Source organism: Homalodisca vitripennis, chromosome 8, assembly GCF_021130785.1.
Source record: "Homalodisca vitripennis isolate AUS2020 chromosome 8, UT_GWSS_2.1, whole genome shotgun sequence".
NCBI classification, from domain to species: Eukaryota; Metazoa; Arthropoda; class Insecta; order Hemiptera; family Cicadellidae; genus Homalodisca; species Homalodisca vitripennis.
The window spans coordinates 128,215,853-128,239,274 of record NC_060214.1 but is presented as its reverse complement, the minus strand read 5'-3'; the positions used below and the strand labels follow the sequence as shown (position 1 = coordinate 128,239,274).

The window sequence follows — 23,422 nt, the reverse complement described above, 5'->3', positions numbered from 1 at the left end:
GCAATCACATGGAGGTAGTGAACCTGTTGCTGTAAAGTATGTTTGCCTTGCAGTACTCATGGATCCCCTCTACTGGTGGCGACAATGGGCAATCATGTGGAGGTAGTGAACCTGCTGCTGTAAAGTATGTTTGCCTTGCAGTACTCATGGATCCCCTCTACTGGTGGCGACAATGGGCAATCACATGGAGGTAGTGAACCTGTTGCTGTAAAGTATGTTTGCCTTGCAGTACTCATGGACCCCTCTACTGGTGGCGACAATGGGTAATCACGTGGAGGTAGTGAACCTGTTGCTGTAAAGTATGTTTCCCTTGCAGTACTCATGGACCCCTCTACTGGTGGCAACAATGGGCAATCACTTGGAGGTAGTGAACCTACTGCTGTAAAGTATGTTTGCCTTGCAGTACTCATGGACCCCTCTACTGGTGGCAACAATGGGCAATCATGTAGAGGTAGTGAACCTGCTGCTGGAGTCCAAGCCCAATGTAAACGCTCTGGACAAGGACGGGTGTACAGCACTCACGATAGCTTGCAAGGAGGGTTTCCACGACATAGCAGTGGCCCTGCTCAACGTGGGGGCTTACATCAACATCCAGGACAGGAGTGGGGACACCAACCTTATACATGCAGTGAAGGGAGGACATCGTAGCGTTGTTGAAGCCTTGCTGAAGAAGTACGCTGATGTGGACATCCCTGGAAAGGTATCTGGCTAGATATTTAACATTGCATTTGTTTTTTACTAGCTTATGAGATACTTGTTTCCAAATTTATTGGCTGAATTAATCACACAACTTAATTATAGTGGCTGTCAGTGTAGTTAAAATAACCCGATTTTTCAGATTGACTATTAACAACTATTGTTATAAATGCTTGATCCTAATATAAAAACAATTAAGTAAATTACCATTGGGATAATTATACACTACAAGAGTGAGTTTTCATAAAAACATACTGATGTCTCAAGTATCAAAATAAGTTTACTGTATAACATTTAAAATTATGTAAATGTATAGATTTTTAAAAATTGAATATTTCTATACTTGCATTAGATTCATTATCATTCAAATGTAAGGGAGAACTCTATTAAAAGGTAAAGGGTAGATTTAATTTTAAAAGAATTTTTTATTAAAAATATTTTACATTGGTATGAAAGCCAGTTTAAAAAGTTAGTTTTAAACTGAATGCATACTTTTAGTTTTTATTACATTTTCTAGAAATGCTGAATACATTAAACTTAAATACATTTGGAACTTTACATCAGTGTTGGCATTTTGTAGTTTTAGTTCTAACACAAATTTAACTTTTTTCCCAAGACTAACGTATAAATGTAATACAAATTTCTTAGATAATCATGACCCTTGGAGACGAAGAACAATGAAAAGTCTTTAGGGTCATATAGGTTCAATTCAGACCAAATAAGGATACAGGACCATTCATAAATCTTATTGGCTTTTTAGCCTCGTTTTTAATGGATAAAAATCTTACAGAAGTATTAGGAATATGTGAAAATTAGCCAAATTAAATGGGGCCCTTAGTAGCAAGATGGGGAATGAAATGAAATGAAATATGTTTATTGTCATTAATCAACAGTAGTTGCAATAGACATAGTAAAATTTACACAGCCCTAGTGTAGCCTTAATCTTAGATATTAAAAGTTACATGTAAAATTAAATGGGTCAAATAGAATACATCTGTAGTCAACAAAAGTGAATAAGATATGGTAAATCTACATTTAAAATGTATAACAATAAGTGTAATAAGTTAAAAACATATAAATGAATAAAACCTATAAATAAATTAAACACAGAAATAAATATAAAGATTCAAGTAAAAAACACATATTTACATAATATCTTGGATTACAATTTTACAGAATAGAAATTCCCATTTTCAAATTCAGCTACACTATAAAATGCTTGACTAATCAGCCAATTTTTAATTTTTCTTTTAAAAGCGTTAATTGGAAGGTTTCTAATGTTCAAGGGCAATTTATTAAAAAGTTTTATACAAACAAAGCTAAAAGACTTTTGGGTTTTACTCAGTCTAGCATATCTTACATCCAATAGATCTTGACCTCTGGTATTGTAACAGTGGATTGAACCTCTTGAAATAAAACTATTTAAGTTTTCCTTGACATGGGTGAGACTGTAGAAGATAAATAGACTAGGTAATGTGAGTATTTTAAGCTCAGGAAATATAGTTCGACATGAATCTCTATCCCCCAGACCTTTTATACACCTGACCACTTTTTTTGCCACATGAAAACTTCTTGAGCTCCACTGGAATTACCCCAAAGAGTAAAACCATAAAGTAAACGTGAATGAAAAAATGCATAATAAGCTTGGGTCACTAAATCTAAATGAGTTCACATTTTTAATTTACGGATCAGGAATAAAACTCTAGAAAGGCAAGTACATAAATGCTTTGTATGAATGTCCCACATCAATTTAGAATCCAAATTAATTCCAAGAAGTTTAACTGTCTTATGCAAAGTAGATTTATTTAAGCTAAAGATGATTTCTTCAGTTTTATCATTATTTAAGATAAGCTTATTGGATGAAAACCAAAGATCACAACGCCCCTTCATGTAATTAATAATTACCGATTCATTACGTTCTCGATCAGGGTTAGATGTATAAAGTGTGGTGTCATCGGCATAAAGAAGGCACTTTTCTGGAAAAAAATTAGGTAAGTCATTAACAAAAATTATGAAAAGGAAGGGACCAAGGACAGAGCCCTGTGGAACCCCCCTCGTCACCATCCTCAGGTCCGATCTTTGGTCTCCAAGTTTTAAAAATTGTGACCTGTATACCAAATAAGATTTCATAAAAGATAATTCAACATTCTCCAAGCCATAGAAATTAAGCTTTTCTAGAAGTTCTTTATGCGGAACAAGGTCAAAAGCTTTACTAAGGTCTAAAAGTAATGTTCTAGTTTCTTCGTTGTGTTCAAAACCCTCCATAACATAGAAAACCAGATTTTCTACTGTATTAATGGTAGATAATCCTCTTCTAAATCCAAACTGAGCAGAAGTGAGAAAATGGTTTGTTTCAAAATAGGTTTCTAACTGATCCTTAACAATGGGCTCTATCAGCTCGGATATTACTGGCACAAGAGCAATTGGACGGTAATTATTTACACTGAGCCTATCACCTTTTTTGAAAATGGGACTTACAGCTGTTACCTTTAAACAATTGGGAAAAACACCTTCTGAAAAACTCCAGTTGATTAGAATTGTTAAAGGAATGAGCAAAACTAAACCTAGCTTCTTGAGAACGTAATTTGAAAGCCCATAAACATCTTCTGCCTTTGAATTACTTAGACTACTTATACATTTATTTACAGTTACACAATATACAAAGTTAAATTTAAAATACAGTTTAGGATCCTTTACAGGTTTACCAGACTGTAAAATTTCAAGTGGGGTTGCAATTGTATCAATAGGAAAACCTTGTTGGATGTTATTACCAACATTAACAAAATAATTGTTAAACTCAGTAGCACTGATGGGTAAATTTGGAGTGCTTTGTTTAATTAAACGACCAGTTTCCTTATTGATTATCTTCCAGGCTGCTTTACATTTATTTTGAGATTTCTGAATGAAATCTGCATTAGATTGTTTTTTGGCTTTTGCTATTTCTGATCTGTACAATTTTTTTAGCCTAGAATAATATTCCTTATATTTAGAACAGGGTCTAGCTTTGTATTTTTCATGACATATTACAAGAAAAGATTTAATTTTTCCTAAGTACGGAGTGTACCAGTTTTTTTGGGCTACTGAGGGTTTTTACTTATTTTTACAATTTTTTTTCCTTAAAGGACAACAGTCATTAAACTTAACCACTAAATCGTTAATAAAAAGTTCAAATGCTTAATTTGTATTCTTACAGTATGAGAAAAATGTTTCCCAATCAGAACTACCCACACCATTAAGTAGGGCAGATACAGCTTCTTCATTGAGCACCCTATAAGTGTAGCTAATATTTGATGTGGTAGGATCAATAAAATTTGGAAGGTCAGTAAGTAAAGACAATTTGTTTATGTATGTTGTGATGCATTGTTGTTGGGAGCAAGATCGCCACAGCTGTAGGAAATATAGAAGTAAAAAATCTGACCATTTTTCCATTGCGTGGGAACTACTCAAGTTTGATGGAAAACAATAATTTAATAAAAGAATAGCATAGGTCATTCTGTTCTCATTACACCTATGCCATTTAATTTCACCTATATTCTTTTTTTTCTTGCTTTTGTTTGTGGTGACATATGAAAGAAACTATACATAAACAAGGAAGTATTCTATTAGTTCTACAAACCGGTTATCCTTTCACATGATAAAATGTAATATGTACATGTGTATTGTGTGTGGTGTTCAGGAGAGAAAGACTGCCATGTACACATCTGTGGAGAAGGGGAACATTGCCGTCATGAAGTTGCTGATGTCTGCTAACCCTGACCTGGAGATAGCAACCAAGGTAGATTAACTAATATAATATACATTTTTACTACATGTACTGTAACAGTGATGTACTGTATACTTAAAATTCTGGTTATCATACAGAAATATACCTCATCATGGTTTGGTCACATTAGGTTTATTTACATGTGCCATGTGAGATACTGCATGTACTGTAACAGTGATGTACTGTGTGGTATACACAACTTAAATTCTGGTTATCATACAGATAAATATACCTCATCATGGTTTGGTCACATTAATTTACATCCAGTAAATGTGAGATACTGCATGTACTGTAACAGTGATGTAATACACAAATTCTGGTTATCATACAGATAAATATACCTCATCATGGTTTGGTCACATTAGGTTTATTTACATGTGCCAGTAAATGTGAGATACTGCATGTACTGTAACAGTGATGTACTGTGTGGTATACACAACTTAAATTCTGGTTATCATACAGATAAATATACCTCATCATGGTTTGGTCACATTAGGTTTATTTACATGTGCCAGTAAATGTGAGATACTGCATGTACTGTAACAGTGATGTACTGTGTGGTATACACAACTTAAATTCTGGTTATCATACAGATAAATATGCCTCATCATGGTTTGGTCACATTAGGTTTATTTACATGTGCCAGTAAATGTGAGATACTGCATGTACTGTAACAGTGATGTGCTGTGTGGTATACACAACTTAAATTCTGGTTATCATACAGATTAAATATACCTCATCATGGTTTGGTCACATTAGGTTTATTTACATGTGCCAGTAAATGTGAGATACTGCATGTACTGTAACAGTGATGTACTGTGTGGTATACACAACTTAAATTCTGGTTATCATACAGATTAAATATACCTCATCATGGTTTGGTCACATTAGGTTTATTTACATGTGCCAGTAAATGTGAGATACTGCATGTACTGTAACAGTGATGTGCTGTGTGGTATACACAACTTAAATTCTGGTTATCATACAGATTAAATATACCTCATCATGGTTTGGTCACATTAGGTTTATTTACATGTGCCAGTAAATGTGAGATACTGCATGTACTGTAACAGTGATGTGCTGTGTGGTATACACAACTTAAATTCTGGTTATCATACAGATTAAATATACCTCATCATGGTTTGGTCACATTAGGTTTATTTACATGTGCCAGTAAATGTGAGATACTGCATGTACTGTAACAGTGATGTACTGTGTGGTATACACAACTTAAATTCTGGTTATCATACAGATAAATATACCTCATCATGGTTTGGTCACATTAGGTTTATTTACATGTGCCAGTAAATGTGAGATACTGCATGTACTGTAACAGTGATGTGCTGTGTGGTATACACAACTTAAATTCTGGTTATCATACAGATTAAATATACCTCATCATGGTTTGGTCACATTAGGTTTATTTACATGTGCCAGTAAATGTGAGATACTGCATGTACTGTAACAGTGATGTACTGTGTGGTATACACAACTTAAATTCTGGTTATCATACAGATTAAATATACCTCATCATGGTTTGGTCACATTAGGTTTATTTACATGTGCCAGTAAATGTGAGATACTGCATGTACTGTAACAGTGATGTACTGTGTGGTATACACAACTTAAATTCTGGTTATCATACAGATAAATATACCTCATCATGGTTTGGTCACATTAGGTTTCTATGAATGGATGGGACTTTATCTTTGCAGTGAGATTACTCAATGTATAAATCAAATCCATAAAATTCATCTGACCTTTGTATGAATGAGAAACAGCTGCTAGATAGAAACTTCAACGGTGACTTAGGTGTGAATTATTAATCCATAAATTACGATCCTCCTTAATTAATTAAATCAAAATAGTTTGAGTAATAAATATTGACTAATTCATCAATTATTTAATGCAACCACTGAAATATAAGTAACTATTGTAACTATTTACATAATTTAAAATATTTCATAATTTTAATTAAAATCCAATATATATGAGTTTAAAACTAAACAAAAAATGTAATAAATATTTGTTATAGCATTACTAGATAACACCTTGTTAAAAAAATATTATTAATTCTGATCTAATTTCACCCAAATAGTGGATAAATTATTTGATTTTTCAACTGATAATTGAAAAATGAAATGTATGTATAGTGAATTGAAAAAAGTTTTTAGTCAATAAATTAATAGTGAATTTAATGATATTGAAAAATGAAATTTATGTATAGTGAAGTGAAAAAAGTTTTTAGTCAATAAATTAATAGTGAATTTAATGATATTGAAAAATGAAATTTATGTATAGTGAAGTGACAAAAAGTTTTTAGTCAATAAATTAATAGTGTATTTAATGATATCAGTTAAGTTCGACGAATTTAGTAAATTAAATTGCGTACTAAAAAAAGAAGAAAAAGAAACACGAATCTATGATTCACAAGCTTTTCCAAATTATTGTTATTACTAGCAGTTATCTGCAGCTTCACACACAATCTCCCTCTGAAAAGCAGGGATGCCATGGACATATTCTTTTTAAATGGCATTCTGATATAAGTGACAGCTATTGAAAGATATTCCAATCTTTTGATCCATTTTAGATTGTTTAAAGATAGGGCCCTGAAGTTGGGGAGTGAAAATGTTTTTTACAAGTACCTCTGAAATGTTTCAGATTTCTCTCCAATATTTCATAATATTTTATTGAATAACTGTAACAATTTCAGTAACAATTGTATTATATTAGGCCAGGCCAGAGGGAGACTAAAGTTGGTCCTTAACTTTTATTAGCAGTTAACACACTTATGATGTAATAAATTATGGAATTTTAGTGTACTTGATTAAAATCCCGATAGAAGATATTTGTTAATTGAAGATGGCTCTCCTCAGTGAGACCAAAATATCTCAATCAGTTAAATGTGTGAGCAATGAGTTGGCGTGGTGTGAACAGCAAGACTGATGTGTAGAGGTTTTGGTAGAGAATGGGAGGTGAGTATCAGATACTGAGGGTGGTGAAGTTGAAGAATTGTACAGTTAGTTCTGGATATAACCGTGAGAGACAAGTGGTGACTAAGAATTATGTACAGGATGGTGACACCTGCCTGTTGAGAGCTGTCAGGTCACGGAATGTGGAAGCTGTACAGCTGTTGCTGGAGAAGAAAGCCAGGGTGTCTGCCAGTGACAAGAGAGGGGACACAGCACTGCACATAGCCATGAGAGCCAGGTGAACACACACTTTGAACAAATATAACAAAGTTGTAACAGTAAGACACTAGCCGTATTCATGAAAAAATTACTATGACGTATTTGTATTAAATACATATTTAGATCTTTTTCACAATCCATTCAAGATATATCCTTGTCCTGCAGGTCGAAGGGCATCGTGGAGGTGTTGCTGAGGAACCCTAAGAATAGTCAGTTGCTGTACCGACCAAACAGGGCTGGTGAGACTCCCTACAACATCGACATGAACCACCAGAAGACCATTCTCGGCCAGATATTTGGTGCCAGTAAGTACATTATTGAGGAACCCTAAGAATAGTCAGTTGCTTTACCGACCAAACAGGGCTGGTGAGACTCCCTACAACATCGACATGAACCACCAGAAGACCATTCTCAGCCAGATATTTGGTGCCAGTAAGTACATTATTGAGGAAACCCTAAGAATAGTCAGTTGCTCTACCGACCAAACAGGGCTGGTGAGACTCCCTACAACATCGACATGAACCACCAGAAGACCATTCTCGGCCAGATATTTGGTGCCAGTAAGTACATTATTGAGAAACCCTAAGAATAGTCAGTTGCTTTACCGACCAAAACAGGACTGGTGAGACTCCCTACAACATCGACATGAACCACCAGAAGACCATTCTCAGCCAGATATTTGGTGCCAGTAAGTACATTATTGAGAAACCCTAAGAATAGTCAGTTGTTGTACCGACCAAACAGGGCTGGTGAGACTCCCTACAACATCGACATGAACCACCAGAAGACCATTCTCAGCCAGATATTTGGTGCCAGTAAGTACATTATTGAGAAACCCTAAGAATAGTCAGTTGTTGTACCGACCAAACAGGGCTGGTGAGTCTCCCTACAACATCGACATGAACCACCAGAAGACCATTCTCAGCCAGATATTTGGTGCCAGTAAGTACATTATTGAGAAACCCTAAGAATAGTCAGTTGTTGTACCGACCAAACAGGGCTGGTGAGTCTCCCTACAACATCGACATGAACCACCAGAAGACCATTCTCAGCCAGATATTTGGTGCCAGTAAGTACATTATTGAGGAACCCTAAGAATAGTCAGTTGCTGTACCGACCAAACAGGGCTGGTGAGACTCCCTACAACATCGACATGAACCACCAGAAGACCATTCTCAGCCAGATATTTGGTGCCAGTAAGTACATTATTGAGAAACCCTAAGAATAGTCAGTTGTTGTACCGACCAAACAGGACTGGTGAGACTCCCTACAACATCGACATGAACCACCAGAAGACCATTCTCAGCCAGATATTTGGTGCCAGTAAGTACATTATTGAGGAACCCTAAGAATAGTCAGTTGCTGTACCGACCAAACAGGGCTGGTGAGACTCCCTACAACATCGACATGAACCACCAGAAGACCATTCTCAGCCAGATATTTGGTGCCAGTAAGTACATTATTGAGAAACCCTAAGAATAGTCAGTTGCTGTACCGACCAAACAGGGCTGGTGAGACTCCCTACAACATCGACATGAACCACCAGAAGACCATTCTCAGCCAGATATTTGGTGCCAGTAAGTACATTATTGAGGAACCCTAAGAATAGTCAGTTGCTCTACCGACCAAACAGGGCTGGTGAGACTCCCTACAACATCGACATGAACCACCAGAAGACCATTCTCAGCCAGATATTTGGTGCCAGTAAGTACATTATTGAGATTTCCTATAGAACAGCAATGAAATAATATATCTGTGATAAATTGTTTGCATCTTTCCTTATTTGTATTTTAGGTGAATTATTAAGATTGTACAGCTGAAGATGCGTTGTTTGTACTCTTGCAGACATTTTGAATACGTGTTACATTGCCTGAACTGTGTGTTGTTTGCAGGGAGACTGAACACTAATGAAGACAACGAGAAGCTGCTGGGCTACGATCTGTACAGCAGCGCCCTGGCAGACATGGTCAGTGAGCCGTCTCTCTCCATGCCCATCACTGTGGGCCTCTACGCCAAGTGGGGCAGTGGGAAGTCCTTTCTGCTCAACAAACTCAGAGGTCAGTGTCTTCCATCAACTTTAACAGACTCAGTGTCACCAGTTTTATATGACAGGGAAGATCTCAACATAGTTTTAAAAGATGTTAAGAAAGTGACAAAGAACAGGATTGCAAATGAAAAGACTTTCATTGATGAAATATTGGATATATATGGATTGATGAAATATTGTATAGTATAATGAATTGGCGATTTTGTAACAATGATATAAAGTCTAATTATAGGTTTTAATAATTATTTGGTTTCCTGAGTACGTAGAATCTTTGGAAAGAGCTTCAAAATATCACTAACAATAGATGGAACAATGCATTTGCATTGCCTTAAAGTAATATTGTTTTCCCATATGACTTAACATTATTTTATGGAATTTATAGCATGATTTTTGAAGCAATTGTAAAATAACAGATTAAAGTTGCTTTGTATAATTACTTGTTACCAACCAATACTAATAATATGAAAAGTTAACAAAAAATAGCTCAATATTCTTAAGAGTTTCTACACATAAGAGTTCTACACCTGTGGTGAGATGGGTTGATTCAATGTGAATGTCGAGTTAAGCTCGATCTCACCTTCTACTTAGTGCAGCATCTGAAATATAACACTGCTACAGACTTGACTCCTGGAATCTGGGATGTGGATTTTACTCTTTTCTTACTGGTCTAAAGTGAGCAAATCCTACTAAATGGTAACTTCGTCTCATGTAGTTGACCATCAGGTTCTAAGATAAATATATTTTGCTTATTTCAATTCTTTAATATCATATGGCCTGATGTTCTCAGCCAACTCCAATGAAGTCTGTCAGAGTATTTTTACTGCAAAAAAAGGTAGTCAGGATTCTGGGTGGTGCAGGATTTAGAGAAACTTGCCGGCAGATTTTTCAATCTTTAAAAATTTACTACTCTCTTGTATTTTAGTCCCGCAATATGTGATGTTTGTGAGATTTAACTTTTACAGATTTAAGAGCAGAAATCATGAGTATTTCCATTTTACCTTCTTACTACAATACCCGATTCATAAAACCAACTTCTTTGAAACATATCCTCATTATGGCTGCATCACAAGCTTTAATTTACTATCACTGGTAAATAAACACAAATTTTCCAATATTAATTTTATTATTGTAAGGCCTTTCGGAATCAATGATTCCATCATCAGGCACTTTTATTGAAGTGGCCTTGCAATAATAAAATTAATATTGGAAGATTTGTGTTCATTTACCAGTGATAGTAAATTAAACTTTTTTCCAATGCTCCGAGATTCTGCAACCAGCTTTAATACTCATCAAACTGTAGACCAAACAACAGACATTGTGTGTGAGCCAAAAGTTGTAGTTGCGGCTACAGCTGATCTCTCAGCTGATATTTTGATTCATAATCAAGCACTGTGATCCTCTTGGACATCTCTTGAAGATTCCTCCTTCATCTACCACCAGCTTTGATTAATCATAATATTAAAAATGTACATAATACAAATAACAAAACAAATGGCTTAGTCCAAAGTGAAGATTATTTTAGAAAGGACAAGCTGAACAATTTATCAATTTATAGTAGCAGTATTTAATTTTGGTATGAATAATAAAAAAAGTATTTGATGACAATTTTTACATTATTCATTTAAATATTCAGGGACTTTAGGGTAAATTTCAAGTGTTAGAAACCTTTCTTATGAATTTAAAGAATCCATATGTACTATGTATATCTGAGCATTGGTTATCTGCAGATGAAATAGAGGTCTCATCCTCATGGTTATTGCTGCCCAAGTTTTTACTGTCACATTAGAGGTGCTTCATTAATATTTATTAATGATTTATTTAAGAGTAGGGCGTTTGATATAAGTTTTTTTAGGAAGTCCATTTTGCTTCTATTATTGATAAATTAAAAACTACAGTTCATAATGGTGCTGAGAGTAATCATATTAAGATAGTAAGAAAGTCCAAACCAAAGCATAACAAACATAAGAAACATGGTATGATCATGACTGTGCTATTATAAAAGGTAATTTACTTGGACTAAGCCATTGGTTTAAAGCAACTAATGACAATCTCGTAAAGCAACAATTTGACAGTCAGTAAAGCAGTATGAAAAGCCAAAATAAACAATCTATTAGAAATGCTAAGTTAAATTAAAATTTTAAGACTAATGAAGAAAGTACAAATAAATGTAAAGCAGTTATACTGACAATGCACCTGTACATTGTGCAATAAAGATGACTCGGTGCTATTATATTCTGATGTTTCAGAGGAGATGAAGAACTTTGCTCGCCAGTGGGTGGACCCAACATTCCAGTTCTCGTGGCTGTTGATGGCCATCATCGTCCACCTGGCAGCTCTCTCCGGCACTGTTGTCAGTCTGTCCCTCACTCATTGGCTGCCCGGCATCGTCGTCATCTTCACCCTCCTCATCCTCACCTACACGTTCCTGGCTGTCGTCTGGTATGGCAGCAACAGGTGCGCCACTGTTAGGCTGTTTTATGGCCAATTTTTCAGACTTAAAAAAATGTTAACAAAATCTTGGTTTACTGTAAATTTACATATATTCGGTATAATTTTGTTTACAATAAACTAGAGAAGACTATGATCTATAATATAAATCCTTTTTGAATGTTCAATTTAGCTCCAGTTCACCTTCCTCTTAAGATGCTGTTGCAGACTAGACTGCTGAAATCTGGAATCATGTTCGTCTGAAGGTATCCAAAAATAGTCAGTGACGAAGAACGAAGACGCTCAAAACAAAATCCTTGCATCGTTTCGACATCAGAGACACCCAGACTACAAAAAGTAGTGCAATCTTGGTGAAGAGGTATTCTTATTGTCTCATCAGGTGCTTAATTGTGTAGTCAAACACAATTGAGTTTGTAGTCTAGGTGTCTCTCATGTTGAAACGATGCAGGGGGTTCGTTTTGAGCGCTTTCGTTCTTCGTCACCAATTATTTATGTACCCCTTCAGAGAAACATGACTCCAGATTTCAAGAGTCAAGTCTGGAACAGCATCAGATTTATTTCAGATGCTTCACGTAAGAGGAAGGTGAACTAAATTCAACATTCACATCGTATCAGACCTTCCCACCGTAGCTACATTATATAAATGTCAACTTTTTGGTCATTCAAAGTTAAAAAAACCGGTTGTAAAAATTTTAAAGTGGGTGGCTTTATTCCTAGGAATGAAAGTTATTTAAGGAAATTCAAAATTTCAAAATAGCAAAAATGTTGTTTTGTATGAAAAGTATATGATTTAGATTACATAAACTGAAAATAGTACTTGAACATAATGTCAATAAACATTAAACTTTTTAATATAATTTGATTTTACTACAATAACATATGAAAATACGAGTATCATTAAGTATCATTGATTATTTAGTTAAGCTTATCCTTCATACAATGTCTAATTTTCATTTATTCATTTTAAACAGACTTCATAATATAGCTTGTGATGTAATAAAAATAAAGCCCCACATGTGACACACAGGGTTTGCCTCCACAGATGTATGAGTAGATTAGTTTTGACTCGAACACTGAAGCCACTCATCTCTACTATAAATATGTTTGAGTCAGCAACAGGAAACAAATAGAAAATAAAATTTTACCTTTTTATTGAGAAATGCTGGTGTCAAGAAGCAAGTGTTGTGATACTGTGACTGTGACCATAGGTATAGCTGGGACTGGCCGTACAACCTCAACGTCTATCTCACCCGCAAGATGAACGCCATCAAGGTGGTTCTCCAGGTGATCTTCTGCCACCCTCCGGGGGCGCAGTGGAGCGACTCCTTCACCGCTCAGCCTATCAGGTGATTAGCGGTCTGTCATCAATTTGCTCTCTTTCTTTTTTTTCTCTACTTTGCACTTTTTAATCTTGCTTTTCTTTTTCTTATCAATTTTAGCAAGTCTTCTTGTGGTTGTGTTCCTGTATTCTTCTGATATCTATAAATTGCCTTTTACTATATTTAAATTACTCTTGAATTTATTTTGCCTACTTATGAATTGAATTAGTTTCTATTTACTTCTAGTTTTACCTTTCAAGCTGGTGTATGCCATGGACGTACATTACACAAGTCAGACGGTTTGCCTACTATTCCTTCCTGTTTCTGGTGCTGGCATATAGTGTCCAAATTATGAACTATTTCCATCCTATACTGAAACGGAGTACATTGTATATTAGTGACTTTTTTCTGCGTAGTTATGAACCAAACATTAACGAACAAGTGTGCAGTTCTTTTTCTTTTTGTACTGACCGACTTAATGTCTGGTGTGTTGTGTTTCCTGCTTTATGAAAGTGTTTTATTTCCTCAGCTTATTGTTTGTTTTTACATGATTTGATGAAGAAGTAATAGTGCAATGACTTATTTAGTTTAGTTTTGTAACTTTAATGAGTGTGTTCAACAATTTACTCAAAAACGAATTGTATTAGTGATTAGGTGGTTGGAGCAGATTCCACCAGATAAAACTGACCAATATGTAGAGAAATAATATTATGTATTCTAATCTGTCACTTTTTAAATCTAAATATGTGTATATGGTAAAGTAAAGTAAAAAAGATGTCTTATATCACCAGGCGAAGTTAGGGTCTAAATATTTTCTTTGGCAATTAATATATGATAGTTTTTTTATGTTCTTATAGGTTGTTCATGTAATTATATTCATAGTTCAAGTTTTATTTTTGACGAGTATTATAGATCTAATTTTCTGTCATGGGATCGTACTGAAAATAGAAATTATGTGAAATTTAAAATATTTCAAAGACAAAGAAGCCAGACAAGATTTAATATACTCCTATTTCACTTTTAAGCAACATTTCCAAAATTTTAGCAATAGTTATGTTTTAGTTTGAGAAGCTATTTAGAATCAAACTTATTTCTTGTCACAAGTTTGGACTCAGAAGGTAATTTACTCTTAGACGTCATTGTGCATTATATAAACCAAGGATAAACCACAATACACTCAACTTCACCGATCAGACCAGAGTGAGCAGCTCTGCAGCAGGTTTTTAATATGGTAATGTAATACATGTATGTTGCAGGTTCTACTTCACCGATCAGACCAGAGTGAGCAACTCTGGAGTGTGTTGGTAATATGGTAATGTAATACATGTATGTTGCAGGTTCTACTTCACAGATCAGACCAGAGTGAACAGCTCTGTAGCAGGTTTTTAATATGGTAATGTAATACATGTATGTTGTAGGTTCTACTTCACAGATCAGACCAGAGTGAACAGCTCTGTAGCAGGTTTTTAATATGGTAATGTAATACATGTATGTTGCAGGTTCTACTTCACAGATCAGACCAGAGTGAACAGCTCTGTAGCAGGTTTTTAATATGGTAATGTAATACATGTATGTTGCAGGTTCTACTTCACAGATCAGACCAGAGTGAACAGCTCTGTAGCAGGTTTTTAATATGGTAATGTAATACATGTATGTTGCAGGTTCTACTTCACAGATCAGACCAGAGTGAGCAGCTCTGTAGCAGGTGTTGGTAATATGGTAATGTAATACATGTATGTTGCAGGTTCTACTTCACAGATCAGACCAGAGTGAGCAGCTCTGTAGCAGGTTGGTAATATGGTAATGTAATACATGTATGTTGCAGGTTCTACTTCACAGATCAGACCAGAGTGAACAGCTCTGTAGCAGGTTTTTAATATGGTAATGTAATACATGTATGTTGCAGGTTCTACTTCACAGATCAGACCAGAGTGAACAGCTCTGTAGCAGGTTTTTAATATGGTAATGTAATACATGTATGTTGTAGGTTCTACTTCACAGATCAGACCAGAGTGAACAGCTCTGTAGCAGGTTTTTAATATGGTAATGTAATACATGTATGTTGTAGGTTCTACTTCACAGATCAGACCAGAGTGAACAGCTCTGTAGCAGGTTTTTAATATGGTAATGTAATACATGTATGTTGCAGGTTCTACTTCACAGATCAGACCAGAGTGAACAGCTCTGTAGCAGGTTTTTAATATGGTAATGTAATACATGTATGTTGTAGGTTCTACTTCACAGATCAGACCAGAGTGAACAGCTCTGTAGCAGGTTGTTTAATATGGTAATGTAATACATGTATGTTGCAGGTTCTACTTCACAGATCAGACCAGAGTGAACAGCTCTGTAGCAGGTTTGTTTAATATGGTAATGTAATACATGTATGTTGCAGGTTCTACTTCACAGATCAGACCAGAGTGAACAGCTCTGTAGCAGGTTTGTTGGTAATATGGTAATGTAATACATGTATGTTGCAGGTTCTACTTCACAGATCAGACCAGAGTGAACAGCTCTGTAGCAGGTTTTTAATATGGTAATGTAATACATGTATGTTGCAGGTTCTACTTCACAGATCAGACCAGAGTGAACAGCTCTGTAGCAGGTTTTTAATATGGTAATGTAATACATGTATGTTGTAGGTTCTACTTCACCGATCAGACCAGAGTGAGCAGCTCTGCAGCAGGTTGGTAATGTGTTAATGTAATACATGTATGTCGCAGGTTCTACTTCACCGATCAGACCAGAGTGAGCAGCTCTGCAGCAGGTTGGTAATGTGTTAATGTAATACATGTATGTCGCAGGTTCTACTTCACCGATCAGACCAGAGTGAGCAGCTCTGCAGCAGGTTGGTATTGTGTTAATGTAATACATGTATGTCGCAGGTTCTACTTCACAGATCAGACCAGAGTGAGCAACTCTGCAGCAGGTTGGTAATGTGGTAATGTAATACATGTATGTTGCAGGTTCTACTTCACCGATCAGACCAGAGTGAGCAGCTCTGCAGCAGGTTGGTAATGTGTTAATGTAATACATGTATGTCGCAGGTTCTACTTCACCGATCAGACCAGAGTGAGCAGTTCTGCAGCAGGTTGGTAATGTGGTAATGTAATACATGTATGTCGCAGGTTCTACTTCACAGATCAGACCAGAGTGAGCAGCTCTGCAGCAGGTTGGTAATGTGGTAATGTAATACATGTATGTTGCAGGTTCTACTTCACCGATCAGACCAGAGTGAGCAGCTCTGCAGCAGGTTGGTAATGTGTTAATGTAATACATGTATGTCGCAGGTTCTACTTCACCGATCAGACCAGAGTAAGCAGCTCTGCAGCAGGTTGGTAATGTGGTAATGTAATACATGTATGTCGCAGGTTCTACTTCACCGATCAGACCAGAGTAAGCAGCTCTGCAGCAGGTTGGTAATGTGGTAATGTAATACATGTATGTTGCAGGTTCTACTTCACCGATCAGACCAGAGTAAGCAGCTCTGCAGCAGGTTGGTAATATGGTAATGTAATACATGTATGTCGCAGGTTCTACTTCACCGATCAGACCAGAGTAAGCAGCTCTGCAGCAGGTTGGTAATGTGGTAATGTAATACATGTATGTTGCAGGTTCTACTTCACCGATCAGACCAGAGTGAGCAGTTCTGCAGCAGGAGAGAATTCTGTGGTGCAAATGATCGGGTCTCTTTATGACTCTATCGAGAATGACTATGGAGCCCTTTCTACTCGACTGTATAGGGCCCTCAGACCCAAGGCCTGTGAGTTATCTTATTGACAGAAATTATAACTGTTCGGAAAGTAAGTTCTGATAAGGTTTGATAACATCAGTGAGGTTAGTTGAGGATGGGGTTAGCCATCTCACATAAAGTTGGACTTTGCAATGAGAGTTTATTTAACAATTGAAAGAAAATGGTACTGTCAATTAAAATAGCTACTTTTTAACAGGAAATTCAAAAGATTGTTGATTACATGTAGCATGCATTGTCTGTGTGCAGAAGATACGAAATCTGTAGATATGTGTTGTGAACTTGTGCGATGTTTGAGGAAGAGTGTGAGTGACATGTTGTCTATCTGAACATGAACAATGTGGGTCTCAGAAGCTCAAGTCATAAACTTTTGAGGACTGAGTCTAAAACATTTTTCCGTGCTAAAAGTGCTGTGATTAATCTATATAATCTTATTCTCTATTACCTTCAGTATAATCCATTGCAAAACAATATTTCCAGTTTTTTTTACCTTTTTTAACTTATTAGACTGGCCTATGTTTGACTGTAGTAATACATAGGCAATAATACAAACTCAATTGTCTTACTACAACTTTTGAAATCTCTCTCTGCATAGTGAAGACATAACGTGGTGAGACAGGTACATTTTGGTAATAAACATAACAGGTTCAAGTGTGTAACTGGTGGTGAAAGATGGATTTATATAATGTAAAGAATTTAATTTTTAACCAACAAAACAATAGCTGAATGAACTAGATTTTTATTATTAGTTGTTAGGAATTTACATTTAACTTATTCATCTTGTTGTTATAGTGAAATCAACATCATCCTGGAGGTGGCGCAAGCTCTGCTGTCTGCCCAACATCATATTCTTTGAGTTGTGTTACGCCGCAGCGCTGGTGGGGGGAGTGGTGCTCACTATTTACATCGCAGAGTACGGCAGGCCGAGGTAATTATTCAAGTAGGAATCAAGTTCAAGTTTTTATCTTATTCAGAACCAACTCCATTTAACCATTGAGTTGATGGTCTTTCGGCTCTAAATGGCACAGATTTTCTGGGCTTATGTAGACCTGTGTTCTGTGTGTACCATATTACAAGTATATAGTTCCGTTTAATGTATCAAGTTATGTATTAAATGTCTTTCCAGAAATAAAAATATTTACAGGAGCCAAATTCAGACAACCGTTGCTCTGTGGAGACAGTCAACAAAGCTGTTATGTATTTGTAGTTCTGGTAGATGAAACCTTCCCACAACTTTAGTTTTTCCTGCAGTAATACCAACTATCGGAAGATAAACTGTTTGAATGAAGTGTTTTAAATTTTAAGATTGAAAGCAGAGAAGTCTTTTTGGCAGGTGTATACAGAACACTTGGCTTTAAGAATAACAAATTTCTGAACAGACAAAGTAATTTGAACTTCTACAATCTAAAAAGAATAGTTTAATCATTGCAGATGACTTCAAAATCAACATATTGAAAAGTTTTTCCACTTTAAATGAACTCAAAACATTGTAACATGCCGTGGGATGCTACAGCCAACCAGAGGGACAGCTAACCCTGCCTTCAACACGAGACAGCAATTTAACAAATATAAACAGGGTTTAACAAACAACAAATGTATTAACAAACTATTTAGCAGGTTTTGTTGATTTATTGCGGCCGGCACCTGCTCGTATAAACGTGCAGAACTGCCAGACTGCTCAGGGTGGTGTTGCCTTAGAAGTCTGGCAGTTTGCATGTTCAAATGAGCACGAACTGGCCGCGGTAAATTACAAACCTTGTTCAATTAAATCTGTGTTAATAATTAAACTTTTTAAGTAATGCTTTACAAAATTTTATGTCCAAGATAATGACTTTAAGGAGTCGGTAACGAAGCCAGTGCTGACATTTTTGGAGCGCTCAATGAAGAATAAAAGTTAAGATGTTAATTTAATAACAAACAAATTATAATAATCCTAAAAGTCTAACATTGCATACTCAAAAACAATAAACTTGGACCTAACTTGCAGTTTTCGAATTACGAATGTTCAAAGTTGTAGTTTGGTTGAAAAGTGCCAAAAAGCGGAACCATTTTTTGTAAATTACTTGTTTCATATGTTTTTATGCAAAAATAAATAATCAAAACTTTATGTAACACAACACAGTTTTACTAGGTAGCTTTTGGTTAACTTTCAAACTCAATTATCTATACTTTTTTATAGAAGAGTAAGTATATTTTCTTTTTAATTTATAAATCCTGCCAAAATTCAGATATTGGAGAGAATTTGGAAGTAATGTAGTAAAATAGTACTGGAACTGGTAACAAAACCATAGATGACCATAATTGTAAATAGTCTTTTTAGCTTGTAAGTCTAATTTTTGGATAGTCTTCTAATACAATAAAAAGAATGCTTTCAAACCAAAATAATGAAAAAATCAACCAACATATGTAAGACAACATAAATATTGTTATTAGTAGTGGGCAGACTTCCTACCTTATTGACGTCAGTAATGCTTTTAAGAATTACTTTGTGAATGTTGGTGACATGGTTAATAAGCAACATGTAAGACATTCACTGAGTTGTAACTCTTCAGTAATGTTCAAGGTTCAGGATAGTCCTGGTCAAACAATGTTCTGATGTCCTCCTGGTTCTAAAATAGAAATTTGAGAAATCATTGATTCTCTTAATTTAGTCTTCCAGTGGTTATGTTGAAGTTCCAATAAAACACAGTATTGAATTTACAATGATTTTGTTTTCTTGATGTGATTCAGTTATGAACACAAGTTGGAGGAGATGACCTGCCAGATCGTGCTGGGAATGTGTCTTCTGGTGGTAGTACTGCTTGTGGTGGCCAACCTGTACACTATCAGTCGAGTGATCAAGTCTCTCCTGTTCTCTCAGCGCCGCCAACTGCAAAGAGCCATCGCTAAACTGGATACTCTCAAATCTGAGGGCTTCCTGCAAGCTCTGCGCTCCGAAGTCAATCTCATGACGGATATGGTAAATACAGGACATACAGTAGAAAATCGTTTATTCAGATATTGGCAGATATTTTAATTTAAATTCTTTTCAGTAATATTTAGAAATCAAACTATATTTCTAAAGTCATTTATAACAATATAAGTACAAATTTTATGGTTCATTGATTGAATAATTCAAGTCAATCTGAGAGAGAAATGACAAAGATCCTAAAATGAACTCTTGTGGAATACCAGCAATGATACCAATTGATAAAAGCACCTACTTGTATTATTCTTCATTTTCCAGGGATTTCACTCATCGGTTTTGTAGTTTTTGGAAGACAATAGTGGTTAGTTGCAATTTTCTGAATGAACACATTTCTGCATTCTTGGACACACATTTGCAACAATAAAGACAATAAAGACATTTATTTATCCTTCGGCAAGTCACATAACAAGCAATAGACATCGTCAATACTAGAAACTATTAGTTGACTAATTTGTCACAATAGTGTTTTAAAAACTTAATCCTATTAAGCAATAGTACTCACTAGCCTATACACAATCCAGACTGTGTTAAAATTAAATTTAAAATATTCTTCTAGGTTGTACAGTGGATTATTTACAAGCCATTCATGTAATCTCTCTGAAAATTTACGATGGTTTAAATTTTTCCAAGAAACTGGTAACTTATTGAAAAGCCTTATTCCCATGTTTTTATGGTAATTCATTGATTTTGAAAGTCTTAATCTAGGCAGCTCAATTCTTTCTTGGTTTCGTGTATTATGAGAGTGTATGGCATTTCTTTGTGTATAAAGATGCAGATTTTTCTTTATTACCATTAATACATAAAAAATATACAAATTTACAACAGTTAAAATGTTTAATTGCCTAAAAAGAGGTCGACAGTGATCACGCGGATTAGAGCCAGTTATGATTCGTATAGCTTTTTTTGTACAATAAGAACCTTTTGAATGCCTATTCCATTACCCCACACAATTAAACAATATCTTATAATACTTTCAAAAAATGAAAAATAGGCCATTCTTAAATATCTTGGAGACACTTTATTTTTAAGGTTTGCAAGTAAATAAATTACTCTAGACAATCTCTTACAAATATAGGCTATATGAGTTTTCCATGACAGATTAGAATCAATATTTACACCTAAAAGCTTCACTGTACTTAATGAATCTAAGAGATCTTCTGTTTTTAAGGTTACCAACAGATGCTGTGTTTTTTCTTTATTTTGGAATAGTCCATTAGTTTCAAACCAATAAGTTGCCTCTAACAGTGTGTTTTCTGAAATTATTTTTAGCTGATCCACATCATTATGATAAGATAACAATGTTGTATCATCTGCATATATTGTAGAGTAATAGGCCAAATTATTACTTAGGTCATTAATTAAAACTAGAAAGAGTATAGGCCCTAAAACAGACCCCTGAGGTACTCCTAACTTAAATTCTAAAACTTCAGACAAACTGCCATTGTGGTCGACCAATTGCTTACGCTCTGAAAGATATGACTTCAAAATTTCCAAATCTTTGCCATAGAAACCATAATACTCCAACTTACTCAATAAAATTACATGGTTGACTGTGTCAAATGCTTTACTTAGGTCACATAAGGTGACCTGGGCAGCATTTTTACTCTCTAAGGTCAGTAAAAGTTGATTAATTAAGCCATCAATGGCATGTGTAGTTGATCTACCAGGACGATAACCATACTGACTATCATTAAACAACCCTTGATTGATAAACTGCACTCACAAATTAAGGATGAACCACTTCCTGAACAGTGTATTATTAGCAAGTGACATTCTGCTTTCCCCAGATATTATTTTAGTCCATCAATGTCACACCCTTGTATAATGTAAATCCCTCTTGGGTTAATATTTGTATTGTAGAACTCCTCAATTAAATAGTTAGGAGACTTAATTGTCTTTTTTATTTTCTAAATTTAATGGATGAAGCTTTGTTCTGATTTTTTTTGAATTGGTTTATATAAGTATACAGTATATAATTTCAATAAAAATAAATGAAAAAAAAAAAAATATGTATATACCTTCTGTTCACGAGTTGCCATTTTTGCTACTAGGCTTTCTAATGGATGGCAGAGGAAACATTGCGTCCGTATACGGACAGGTGACATAACTGTTTGATGTTTTGCTGTTTTGATTTGATGTATGAATTCTAATTATAAGTTATATGCAATTAAACTGTAAAGTGTTACAACGCAGATATTCATTTATTAACAGCTGGTATAACTGTCCAGGTGAAGTGTCTGGACGCGTTCACTCAGCAGCAGACTCGACTGGTGATCATCGTGGATGGACTGGACAGCTGCGAGCAGGACAAGGTGCTCATGGTTCTGGACGCTGTTCATGTGCTCTTCTCGGAGCCGAACACACCCTTCATCATTATTCTGGCCATCGATCCTCACGTCATATCCAAGGTATCGAGGGGGAAACTCACTGATGTGTCGAGTTTGAAGTATTTTCTTCATGTTTAATGATGATGTAATGTATCCCCAGGCAGTGGAGGTGAACAGCCGTAGATTGCTCAGCGAGTCTAACATCGGTGGCCATGACTATCTGCGGAACATGGTTCACCTTCCGTTCTTTCTGCAGAACTCGGGTCTGCGCAAGGTCAAGACGGCGCAGAAGTCCGCACACAGTCATCGCAAGAGCGTGGTGCAAGCTTACGACCAGCCGGAGTCCAATCTGGTCACCTCGGTAAGTTATTGTCATCTCTCTTGTAGCCAAAGGGTGAGTCATCCAGCAAAGTTAAAGTGAATTCTCAATATATTCAAGAGGTGTATTGGCCAGTTTTTGTAAGCTGTGAGACGGAACAGCTGTTTAAACTAATGAAGTTAATAGTTTGCTTTTACAACAGCTTTTTTTATTCAAACTGGGACCAATGCCCAGAAGTACCTTAGCTTGGAATTATGTCACAATGACTTTAACAGTTTAAATTCAATTTTTGAAAGATGTTCAAGGGATTCTTTATTAAGAGATTTTGGTAACTGAATAGAAGTTCCCAAAATGTCAGTTAAAAAACAATATAAATAATTGAAGCCCTGTTACTACAATAACAGCCAAAATTGAAGCCAAAATAATATTCCTGTAGCTATTTAACTGTTCTGTTAATCGACAAGTACTGTACTCCAAACCAGCAGTAGGCATTAGGGACTAAAAATAATTTTATATTTATACTTTGTAGATATTTTGAACATTTCTTTAATTCTCAGATTATAATAAAACTAACACGAATATGAATGTATTAA

At 35.5% G+C, this 23,422-nt stretch overlaps 1 protein-coding gene across 6 annotated transcripts in view; it reads left to right on the top strand.

Annotated features, from left to right (window-relative positions):
* Positions 1–23,422, top strand: part of LOC124368384 (kinase D-interacting substrate of 220 kDa B) — a 149,931-nt gene that overhangs the window by 54,225 nt on the left and 72,284 nt on the right. For all 6 annotated transcript variants that reach the window (XM_046825672.1, XM_046825673.1, XM_046825677.1 and 3 more), the window contains 12 exons: positions 404–700; positions 4,373–4,471; positions 7,533–7,669; positions 7,816–7,955; positions 9,543–9,707; positions 11,944–12,151; positions 13,354–13,491; positions 17,079–17,227; positions 18,008–18,143; positions 19,946–20,174; positions 22,412–22,591; positions 22,671–22,871. In XM_046825672.1, the coding sequence (XP_046681628.1) occupies positions 404–700; positions 4,373–4,471; positions 7,533–7,669; positions 7,816–7,955; positions 9,543–9,707; positions 11,944–12,151; positions 13,354–13,491; positions 17,079–17,227; positions 18,008–18,143; positions 19,946–20,174; positions 22,412–22,591; positions 22,671–22,871 (2,079 nt within the window). The remainder of the gene's footprint in view (positions 1–403; positions 701–4,372; positions 4,472–7,532; positions 7,670–7,815; positions 7,956–9,542; positions 9,708–11,943; positions 12,152–13,353; positions 13,492–17,078; positions 17,228–18,007; positions 18,144–19,945; positions 20,175–22,411; positions 22,592–22,670; positions 22,872–23,422) is intronic.